The 11975-nt window shown below is 39.8% G+C and overlaps 1 protein-coding gene across 3 annotated transcripts; it reads right to left on the bottom strand.

The window, feature by feature from the left end:
* Window positions 1–228: 228 nt before the first annotated feature.
* Window positions 229–8255, bottom strand: rab1ba (zRAB1B, member RAS oncogene family a). 3 transcript variants are annotated; one of them, XM_030780679.1, is made up of 6 exons: window positions 7965–8255; window positions 6270–6342; window positions 6005–6100; window positions 4673–4768; window positions 4151–4282; window positions 229–3771 (listed from the first exon to the last, which is right to left on the bottom strand). In XM_030780679.1, exons 1-6 carry the CDS (start codon window positions 7976–7978, stop codon window positions 3577–3579), a joined length of 606 nt encoding a protein of 201 aa, XP_030636539.1. In that variant the 5' UTR covers window positions 7979–8255; the 3' UTR covers window positions 229–3576. The 3 variants fall into 3 exon arrangements, with proteins under 3 accessions (XP_030636539.1, XP_030636541.1, XP_030636540.1); XM_030780681.1 differs by having other exon boundaries at window positions 8172–8253; XM_030780680.1 differs by lacking the exon at window positions 7965–8255 and adding an exon at window positions 7626–7642.
* Between the last annotated feature and the right edge of the window lie 3720 nt (window positions 8256–11975).

Raw genomic sequence — 11975 nt, 5'->3', positions numbered from 1 at the left:
CACACAACAGAGAACAATCTGCACCGCGAGACACCTCCTAGCGGCAGCACTAACGGAAGACCATGGCTAAGATGAGACCATTAGGCATCCAGGTCATGTCTTGTCCAACACAGACATATACTCAGGTATTAAACAACCAAGACAAATAAGAGAGACAGGAACAAAATACATGACAATTGTTTTAGTCCATTTTATTATAGATATATTTATAATATATACAGAGAGAGAGAGAGAATCAACCAAATACAGCTATGCAAAGCAGCACCAAGAGTAAACAAGCCATAGGAAAATTAACCAAAAAAAAAAATCACAGATGTGATTAAGGAAGTTCTACCAGGCTGGTGCTCACTTTGATCACTTATGCCTTTATTTTGCCTCAAAAAAAAAAAGAAAGTGATGAAGAGATGTGCAAATGACAAAGAAACATTCTCAAAAGTAAAAACAAATATATGGAGAGTAAGAGCGTAGCGAGTTTCCATCGTCACATTCAATAATAGCCCCGCCCACCCAGCCCTTCCCAGTCCCGCCTCCTAACCATGGTCCAATCAGACAGCTTCCTCCACCACGCCCAATCCCATAAATCTAAAACAGTACTTCCACAGTATATTTCAGTTTATACATTAAAACCAATAGAAAAAGCAAAAGCTTCTGCATTGAGAGAAATTCAAAATTAGGCCTTCCAAAGCAATCCAAAAATCAAAAGGGAAGTGCCACCATACGGTGCCAGTATAGTTCTTATTTTTCTATATGACTCTGTGTATGAACACAAATGCTGTGAAAGAGAATAAATGGATTATCCAAATTTTTGTTGTTTTTTTTTGTTTCAGTCACAAACTTTAATAAGATCAAGATGAATCGCCCTGTTTTCTGACAGGAATGTTCCCAAACACAACCCTGCCTCAACCTTGTGCCACTGTTCCCTCCAACCAAGAGCATGTGACTACTGTGTGAGTTTTCCTTAAAAAATAAATAAATAACTAGACGTTAAAAACTTCAGAGTCAAAATAAGGATGCTGTGCGTGCACTAGACATGGTGTTTACTGTTTAGAGCTGTTTAATAACTGGATGACAATGGCTCAGTTTATCAGTGACCTCTACACTAGAAAAAAGACACGAAATCGCTCTTACCTACTTACTCGAGACAGATCAAACACAGCTAAGTCAGTGACTTCATAACAAGCATCTACACACTTTCTAGAGCCATAGCCTACACAGTGAAACAGCCACATCCAAAAACAACTCGTCTCCTGCGTTTAAATGTACTAAGGCTCTTTCATTGGAAAAGGAATCTCTGCAGTTCACGGGTTTCCGGCGAAGAAATAGCATTTAGCAGGCAGCAGAGTGTTTAAAAGAAAGGTAAACTTAACAAAAAAAGGCTAAGAAGATTAAGCTGTCCTCCACAAACCAAAACACAGAGCTCACACACATCCACAGTTATTCACTTGACGTCTGAGAGCGGAGTTTCAGGAAGTCATATCCGGCTATCAAACATAAACCAGTCAATCCCTTTACTCCAAACAAATTTTAAGAAAACAAAAAACACACACACATATATAAGGCAAATGAACATATGACACACTTTTGTGAGTTTCCACAACAAGGGCCTTGATACTGGCTCTAAATATGTATATATCGTATATGTTTACTAGTAAATAGCCTAACAAAGTGGGGATTTAAAAAAAAAAAAAGTACAATGTATGAATGGACTTTAAAATGGCAAAAAGAGATTTAGTTAGTTGTGATGTTGCAGTAGTTTATCCTTTATCAAACTAAGTCACACCGTCACAAATAATAATAAAAAAAAAAATCACCCGTCACCTGTTTTTATGTTTCCAAATCACCATTCAGTATGTATGACATGGGCTGTAAAATTTGATTTATGAAAGCAGTTATTTACTTTATTTCCTTTGATAATAAGGACGTGTAGGGGCATTTTTGTATGTGCGTGTGTGTGTGTTTTGTTATGAATGTTCAGGGTTTTGATACACGGCCTTTTAGGTTAAAGGAAAAAGCATTTACACATGCTACCGTTCATTTTAATTGACAAGAGAAACTGGGCCTGCCCTTAAATATGCAGGGGTAATGGTTGAAAAATTCTGTCTAATTACAGCGAGTGGCAGCAGCGCTTCAGCTTTTACACCACTCGCAATTTCTCAGGTCTCCTGACACACTCTAAATTTTTATTGTTGCTAGTGACGCTAATGAATGACCAGTGCTAGGTCGCGGGTGCAGCTCGGTTAGGTCTAGGAGGGAACAGTAGCTTAAATAAATGAACCAAAAACCCACCAAGAAGAGATTTGAGCCTAAGACCCCTGCCATAAGAAACAAAAAAAAGAAAAAGTCATAACAAACCATTGAAACTCTGTACAAACGTCTGTGATTTGAAAAATGGGGAGGGGTGGGATCAGTGGTAATATCGTCATAATTATGATATATGAGCGTAAAGATTTGAAGAGAAAATCCAGGATATTGCCCATTTGAATAACTCCATCCTGCTTGTGCTGGATTTCTACTCCATAGCCAAAGTCCCTCCCTTTGACTCAACCCAAACTAGTTCAGTATTCTGATGTATGTGTGAGAGTGTGTGTGCATATTCTGTCGAGAACTTTTCATTAAACAAATAGTGAAAATACTAAGATATCAAAGATGATGGCTATAGAGATTAGGAGAGGACAATAAAAGTGCTGTCTCTCAAAAACATGCCCCAAAACATCAGCTCTCAACCACAAAATGATGAAAGTCCTGCCCAGTCCTGTGGCAGATTTCCTTTTCTGTGTGTTGACTGACAGCTGAAGTAACCAATCAGGCCAAGAAATGTGCCAAAAACATGACCAGTGAGAATGAAGATGACAAACTGCAACAGGGTGGGGTCTATCAAGATTTCTCACTGAACATTATTAGGAGTTTAACCTTGTGATGCAACTGAGTAATCAGGAGGCCACAAAGTGTGGTTGTCCTAGATCAAGATGGAAAGATTCTTTTCCCCCAGTTACAACTGGGAATTATGCTGTAAGTGATGTGATGTGATGTGATGTGATGTGTGTGTGTGTGTGTGTGTGAGTGAGTGTGTGTGAGTGTGTGTGTGTGTAAGTGTGTGAATGACAGATAAGACCTCTTAAAATTCTCAGATTATTCTTACTCTCTCTCTCTCTCTACTTTATCAATTCATCTCTATTCTTTCTTTTTAATCCGGAAACATCAGCTCATCTGTTCTCAATCACCTGTTCTTTCCTCAACGAGACAGTGAGACTCCAATCATTTCTCTCTTCCACCTTGTCCTCAAAATGACACTTTTTTTTTTTCATTCTGTTCTCAAATCGTTTTTCTTGGCTGTTTCTCAGGCCCGTCCCTACAGTTCTACCCTAACCCTCTGTTTCGATGAGAGACTGTGGCTGTTTTTGGTGGATGCTGTTGTGGATGACTGGCAAACACAGGACCGGTTTTGCCGGAGTGAGTGGGTGGGTGGGTGGGTTGGTCGGTTTGTGAAGGAGAGTGTAAAAGACTGAGAGTGTGAACAGATGGAGCGGTTGGGTGTAGGTGGGGGCATGGGTGGAGGTGGAGGGACAAACAGCTCCTTCAGCAGCAGCCGCCGCTGGACTGCCGCACCGGCGTGCTCTCAATCTTCAGGTTGGGTTTATCGCTGGCGGCAGTGGCTCCGGGACCCATCCTCTTCTTTATCTCGGCCGCCATGGTCATGAAGGCCTGCTCCACGTTAGTGGCATTCTTGGCGCTTGTCTCCAGAAAAGGGATGGCCAAAGAGTCTGCAAATTCCTGCAGAGAGATGAGAGAACGATATCAGGTCAGACCACTGACAGGAACCTGGGGCCTTCTGTATTGTGCAAAACCGTAAGTAAGCCATGAGTCATTAATATTCGGAAGTTTCTTACACGTGTGTATACAAACAATGGACAACAAAACTGTCTGACAGAATGACCTTTCACTGTGTGGCACACATGAAAATACCACCAAAGCATCTTTTACTACATCAGAGCTTTAAATTCTCACTTATCAGAGAAGCTGCAGGGTGGCTGTACACAGGGGTGTATTAACGTAATACGTTATTCAGCTGTGAATCAGACAGGAAAGAAAAAATTTATTCTCAGTGAGATTCCCATTCAAAACCACTTCATGATTTTTTTTTTTTTTTTACCTTGGCTGTTGTGTAGTCCACTACTTTTTTGGTAGTCAGGTCACACTTGTTACCCACCAAAAGCTTGTTAACATTTTCACTGGCATAACGGTCTATCTCCTGAAGCCACTGCTTTACATTATTATAAGACTCCTAGACAGACAGAAAGACAGACAGAGAGAGTGAGTGAGAGAGAGACAGAGACAGAGAGAATGAACTCTATCATCTTAATTTTATTTCAGTTCTTTGGTTCATGAGATGTTTGTTTTTTGAGAAAATACTATCTAAATGAAACATGACTCTCCTCTGTCATGACCTGCTTTCTGCAAATCAAATATCATACTGTCTAACACCAGATTTTAGCATTGGTCAAGTCACAATCAGTATTTTTCAACATTTTCATTTCCATTAGCATTGAAAAAAGTTAGAAATGAGTTTAAAAGCCTTAAATCAGCCTACGCCAGTTACATGTCTCCAGCAAATTTAATTTTACACAGCATATTAATTCTTTGTTTATTTATTTATTTTCACGTGTGAGTGTACCTGGTCCGTGACATCATACACTACTATGATGCCGTGGGCTCCACGGTAATAACTGGAGGTGATGGTGCGAAACCTCTCCTGGCCTGCTGTGTCCCACTGTCACAGGGTGCAAGGGAATATACACGAGTTGTGTTAGCAGATTTGTGAAACTCCATGCATTAACAGGTTTATATGCAATGTCACTGCGACTCACACAAACACGCACACACAGACACATAAACACACACATAAACACACGCACACATTCGAACCACTGATTACAGGAAATCCCAACGACGCCTCTGATAAATTTGTAGAAGCTTATCGTAAATTTGCATACAAACATAAAAGCTCATCAGAGCTGTACTATGCCTAATTTTTCGTGTTACTTCATGTCAGTTACAAATGCCTCATCCCACATGCAGTGCATCAACTCACACCTCAGTGCTGGCATGGGGGACAATGCATTCATGTAACTGAGAATTACAATATACTTGCTAGACACTGATCGCTGTAAAGCTGCTTTGAGACAATTTTGATTGTAAAAAGCGCTATACAAATAAAATTGAATTGAATTGAACCTACTGACAATGTTCTAAGAAGACTTTTCATGTCTTGAGTCAATATTACTTATTATGGCCAATATTATTCCATTATTTCATGACTGTTTTCTCTGAAACGGAACTCTGTGTTTGAACATTGCGGTACAACATCAGACTAGTGGCAGGCACTTCTTCCACTCAGACTGTGTTTCTCTCCACGACAGAATCAGGCTACATAGAGAAAGGCTTTTATGGCCAGACACAGTTCACAGCCTCTCCACATCATGGCACGCTTGTTTGTAAATTTTTGCCTGTTCAAGCAATGTCTCTACTTCAATATGATGGCCCAGTGACAAGGCAAACACCAAAAGATTCAGCCTGTAAATTGATTTGTGTGCCTTAATCACATATCATTTCCACCTTAGGCAGTAAACCAAATACAACAGACAGCACTAAAAACCTTCACAGTATTTGATTATAACGCAATATAAAAAAAAAAAAAGATAAGAATGGAGATGTATAAAAGGCAGAGAACACACACAACATGTGACATTTCTGTAGCAGCACAAGCAGGCTGAACAAACAGGCATGTTTTTTCTCTTTCTTTTTTTTTTCCCTCAGACTCCTCTAATGTGACATCAGACTCCTCTAATGTGACATCCAAGTCATTTCACACAGCTTAAGCACTTTCATGTATGAGATTTGTGCTCGGCCACAGCGAGAGGGAAGGGTGTGTGTGTGTGTGTGTGCGCGCACGCATGTGGATGGGGGTGTGGACAGTGGACAGTACACAGAGCAAAACTCAACTCACAATCTGCAGCTTGATTGTCTTGCCGTCCAACTCGATAGTACGGATCTTAAAATCGACACCTATGGTGCTGATGTAGCTCTCTGTGTATGTGTCGTCCTGGAACGAGAAAAAAAAAAAGACAGATTAGACAAGCCCATTGCAAACAGAACCCCTGAGAATGATTACATTGGGAAGGGCTGAGGAACAGCAATCAAATGTTCAGCAGACAATAGGCCCAAAGTTGCACATGTGAGCGGACCAGGAAGATCTTCAGTGTGTCACTTACAGCAAATCTCAAAAGAAGACATGACTTTCCCACGCCAGAGTCACCAATGAGGAGAAGCTTAAAAAGGTAGTCACTGAAACACAACCAGAGAAACAACCAGAATGAGTGTTATCATCACTGCAAACTGTTACAGGTGCTCTCTCACCTTTTACTGATGTGCAGCAACAAAACAGAAGAACATTAGTCTTTCAGTTTGTTCCATAATAAATCAAAGAACTTGTCCACCTACAGAAGGTGTCTATGCTAATGATGGATGTACTGGTGATTGAAAGAAAGAAAGAAAGAAAGAATAAAAAGGCATTCTTTATGTCCATGTTTATATCCATCTATATCTGCTAAGAGATGGCTGAACTAGGAAAACAATAAGGCCATTTATGCAATCTGTATTTAGGTCCTAGCAACAGGATGAGGTTTATGTGAGCGCAATAGTGTTCTTCAGGTCAGAGAGGACTGTAAACAGGTCCATTAAAGTTCAGATCTCTGAATTCTCAAGCTACCTCAGGATCCAGCATAATATTAAGTTAATGACCTGGGAAGTATCTTTCATTGTCCATGTTTGACAGAGAAAAATCAAAATACCAGCAGTTAACTGGCTACAAGCGTTTGAGTGTCCCCGTCACCTACCTTCCAACTCACACTGTAACAGCAATTTTAACAGAAATCTCTGCATTTGGACCAAAAAAAAAGAATGACCACAGACGTCATGTGAAGGGATACTCTGCCTTCTATTTTGAGCAAGATCGTATACACAACACAGCAAGCTTTCAAAACAAGATCACATGTGGTAAACAGCCTAGTAAACTAAGAAATATGGCGCAATCAATGATCGTCTCTCGTGTCATCTAAAATAAGAAACCGCCTGTTATCTCTGTCAAGGACGAACATGCTGCGTCACATATTGGTGTCCATTATTCAAAGTACGGTTGTACGAATCACCTAATTTTGCGTATTGAAAACGTGTCATAGCCTCACAGGTCTGCTCTAACAAGTTTATTCTTCCCGGTGAAAACCTTTCAAGCGTTTAATTTGAGCACGGGCGACGTGGCTTACGAATTCCTGGTGTGTGTGTGGACAGTGCCGGCAAAACGACATTATGTTCTGGTTGAACCACGACAATGACAGCAAGATCGGCGAGAAAAAAAACACAAGTAAAGACTTGTCAAAGCCATAATTACTGAAGGCCGCTAAATGACACCCAAATTGTCACACAGATACCACAAGTGCCATCGTATTAAAATCATACGGTAGCTTAGTATGAGCGTAAAGCACCGCTGTTACTTTTCTGACCCACGTTACAAAGGATACCTCTAGTATCCTTCAGGACAATTCAGTGCGGTGTCAAACGAATGTCGTCACTGTTTCGGACTGGCCATATTAGCTTGCAACCTTCCTGTGTGCGTTTAAGTGAGCATGGGAGTCAGTCAGCATCAGCAGTCACACACTGAGTCACGCTTTAAAAAATCGTGAACTCCTTCATATGGCTGCGGTCTGCTTGTGCACCAAACAGACAGAGTGGTTTAAAGACTTCTCAAATGTGGTTGCCGTCTACATAGGTTAACTCATTCACCGCCCGTGCGACTTAAGAGCTATACAGGTTAGCAACTGATGCTAATATATTGGCGACGGTGGGATGGAAGCCTGGAAAAGAACTTGAAATAAACAAAGCAATCGGAGGAGGTCAAAAGATGTACTCACTATTCTGGATTCATGATGTGACACAAAGTCGCGCTGTATTTAGCTGCTTGAGACTTGACACTGTTCCCTCTTCCTTTTTATTCAGGAAAAAAGATGACTTGTAGGTCTTGATTTTCTAGGCACTTGAGTGAAGCGTTTCGTTTTTCTCTTTCCCTCTGTTTCCCTGCCGTTGTTGACACTTTGATCTGGACAGATATTAGCTTTAGCTATTTTACTGACATACCTAAAAACTGTCTTTTAATACGACTGTTTTGTCTTGTCTTTTATTTCTCCCCGTTCGCCCTCACTCGAAGTTCAAAATGGCTGCGCAGGTGCGGCAGTGACATCAAATGACGTGGCATTACGGACACAGATTGCAGAACATTGGCCACGTTCCTGCCATGCAGAACAGCTTCAAGTGTGCGCAGATTTGTTCATCTTCGAATAAAACTCACAGATGAGGACTTGTGCCAGGGTCAGCGCGACAAAAGAGTATCTTCTGTAAACAAATGTTATATAAATAAATAGATACATACATACATACATAAATAAGCATTTTATGTCAGCAAAAATAATAGGTTTAACAATAAAGGAGGTCTTACTCATACCACAGTGGGTAGCAAATCAGTGAGTCATGACCAACAACGACAAACAAATTAAAACCAGTGTTGTGCAAGTTGACACTTCACAAGAACTAGCTCAAAGATCAGTTCACACAGATTAAAATGAACAAGTTCACGTTCATTGTTAACAGTTTTGAATTTTGAGCAAGTTCACAGTCCCAGTTTATTTCTTCCATTTTTTTAAAATGAGCTGCTCTGAGCTCATCTTTTCCAGTAGGACCTCCTTCTACCCAATCATCCCCAGTCCCCAATCATGCCCACTGGTTGTGTATACTTGTACATTCATATGTTATGTATTTTACTAGTGGAAGTGCAAAAGCAAATACAGTATAAAGTTACAGTATAAAGGTTAACCTAGTCAGTGTGGCTTACAGAGCAACATGTAGGCAAGCACTGTACAAACGGCAACCGAGAATTCCGAATCGGACCTGAACGACGATGTCAACTTTTACTCCAGGGCTGTATAGCATAGGATATATAAATATTCCAACCACCCCGAACTGTGTCCAACTGTGAAAACACAGACGCCAGGGCTGGAGAGCTGGAGCCTTCAAAGCTGCAGTGGGACAGGAACATATTTTCAGCGTTTAGGGTAGCGTACTTTAGATGGAATTACAAAGGAATTGTACTTTACAATCAGGTAAACTCTGGTTGTGTGTGTGGGGGGGAGGGGGGGATTGCAAGTACATAGTCTAATAACTAACCTGGCAAATTAATAATGAACCACTTCCAAAGAAAAGAGTCTTATGGTTTCATTGTTCTAGTAGAAGAAAGTTATAGGGCTCTTCTATTAGGAGGTATACTACTTATTCTGAGTTAATTTAGCTGGGTCAGTTATTAAGCCACAAACTTGGAGCACCCCCCTGGTTTTTCCTGGTAGAACATGATAAAAACACACCAGTTTCACCTGATTTGTGTATGTGGAAATATGTGCTATGGTTAAATTGTGTTCATTCAACAAATTATTTTTTTGAGTGTAGCTTGCAGCACTCTCATGCAGTCCTCTTAACTTGCCCTGCTGTGACTGGAGAGTACATCAGTAACGTTAACTTATTTCTTATCATTTTGTACATAAGGCTGATTTCAGTGACACTCACAGTGGTGATAAATTAAAAAGTTAATTAGTGTTATCACACTTGATGAACGAATGCATCACTGCCATGTTCTGTTATGCATACCTGAAATTTCCAACTGTAATGAAAAAAAAAACCAAACAAAAACAGTTTGTTTATATCAAAAAATTTAATATTTCAGTATTTATTTATTTCATTAAATGAATGTTGGGTTACACAATAGATCCTATAAGTCTCTTCTTGTCCACAGAATGTTTTTATTGCTGCATTTTAGTTAACTAAATCATTCAGTATGTATATGTTGTATAGAATATCACATTAAAATTGCTAATCAAGGTTATAGTAAAGGCAGTGTTTAATTCTTAGTGACTGGCTGTCATCAGCTGCGATGGACTGGTGACCTGTCCAGGGTGTTTCCCTGCCTTTCGCCCTATGAGCACTGGAATAGGCTCCAGCACCCCCCGTGACCCTGATTAGGATAAGTGGCTAAGATCATGAGTGAGTGAGTGAGTGAGTGAGTGAGAGTGGCTGTCATCAATACTGCCAGTAATATGCTCTATTTACGAAAATGACTACATGGTACTGTATTTGGGACTACAGTGAAAATCCAGTGTAATGTAAAAAAACAATATTGTACTGGCTGCCTTGCTGCCACTAGTATACTGTAAATTCAATAAAATACAGAAATATACCATGTTTCAGTACATGGTATTGTAACAGTAATAAACTGTAAATTAAGTTTACAGTAAGCAAACTGCAGAAAAAAGGTCATGTGCTGGCAACCCTGCTGCCAGTACTCTGCTGATAAATCAAGAAAATACAGCAATGTACTGTAATTTAGTACATGGTATTATTACAGTAACATACTGTAAAGTAGGTTACAGTAGGACCTGTAAAATTAACAGCACACTACTGGCAACACTGCTGCCAGTACTTTACTGTTAATCTACATGACAATCTTAGTGTACTTCTGAGTGGGAGACCTTCCCAGGCAGTAGCCTACTTAGCTCACAAACTGGAAGCAGGGTGCCAACTCCGATAATGTTTCTTGACCCAGATGCTGACATGATATCATTTTGTGCGGTCGCCCTGTGCCCCTCCTGGCAAGATGCCGCCCTGGCCGGCTGCCCATATCAAACTTGAAGTGAAAAAAGTCAAGCAATTGGCATGTCTTGAAAAAATATTTCACATATCCAAAAGGTTTCAGGTTTAATTATATAAAAAGCAGCTTGCTTTAAGTTTATCAGCAACCCAAAGCTGTGGGTTTGCTAAGTTACTGACCTGGTTCCGGATAAGTGTCAGATGATGATGGTGATGATGATGAGAATTCTTGTGGTCTAAAATAGTTAATGGGTCTGTACACACAATTATACAAATAACACTGCAGAAAATGAACAAGTTGTTTTGGGAAATTAACAACAAAAACATCAACAAATAACAGCACAATATATTCTTCAGAATTACTGAGGCTTAAAGAAGGCTTAAATATCTGCAGTGTTACAGCTGATCCCTTGATAAAAAGGATGACGACAATCTTGATAAAAAAAAAAACCCCCACCAAATATGTATTCAGTAACGAGTTGTAACCCATGTGCCAATAGAGAAGATATGTTTATTATATTTATAAAAGTATGAGCCCTCTATTGACTGTCGTCTTCTAAATGACGCGCTTGTAGAAAGATACCTTCCTTCTAAAGGGAGTGATGGTCACACGCATTAACGCATTTGATTTATTTTTCAAAAAAAAAACAAAAAAAAACCGAAAAACAAAAAACAAATTCACCCTTTCGGTTATGTCAAATGATTTTCTCAGCACAATATGTAACCTGTGCAATCCGGGTGGCTTGAGCGACTTATATAAATCAAATCAATCTTACTGAAAGATCCAGCGTACATCTTAGACTGTTTAAAATCAGTTCAATTTGGAGCTGTTATCCAGTAGTGAACATTCTGCCTTCACTATACAGAGTTAGATTCAATCTATAAAATGGAAACAGCAGTTGTGCTTAAATTTAAAAAAAGGGGGGTGGGGGTCTTTCCGGTTGAATTCTGTTCACACCGATATGCCAGGTATGTAGTGTAGTAATAGTCTCCTCGTCATAGTCCAGCTGTATTTTTTATTCCGTAGTTTACAGATAATACAAAGTCTTGTGTCCATCAGTTTGTCCAAAAAAGAAAAAAAAAAAAAAAGAAGAATTTCTGCTGTGTTATATGACACGCGCACACTGCGATGGTTTATTAGGTTGGGCTGTTTTTCTGAATTTTTGAAAAGTGCGTCTCCATGTCAATACGTTGTTCTGCTCCTGGTAACTATAGAATGTCCAGAATCAAACACT

The sequence above is a fragment of the Chanos chanos genome, chromosome 7, assembly GCF_902362185.1.
Source record: "Chanos chanos chromosome 7, fChaCha1.1, whole genome shotgun sequence".
Lineage (NCBI taxonomy): Eukaryota > Metazoa > Chordata > Actinopteri > Gonorynchiformes > Chanidae > Chanos > Chanos chanos.
Note: the sequence above shows the minus strand (reverse complement) of the source record. Positions and strands in the feature narration are given on the sequence as shown.

What these genes read in the sequence shown, in the direction of transcription:
- rab1ba (XM_030780680.1), bottom strand. An exon ending in AGACAATCAAGCTGCAGATT is followed by an intron (nt 4,769 to 6,004) that starts GTGAGTTGAGTT and finishes ACCCTGTGACAG; the next exon opens with TGGGACACAGCAGGCCAGGA. An exon ending in TGTATGATGTCACGGACCAG is followed by an intron (nt 4,283 to 4,672) that starts GTACACTCACAC and finishes CTGTCTGTCTAG; the next exon opens with GAGTCTTATAATAATGTAAA.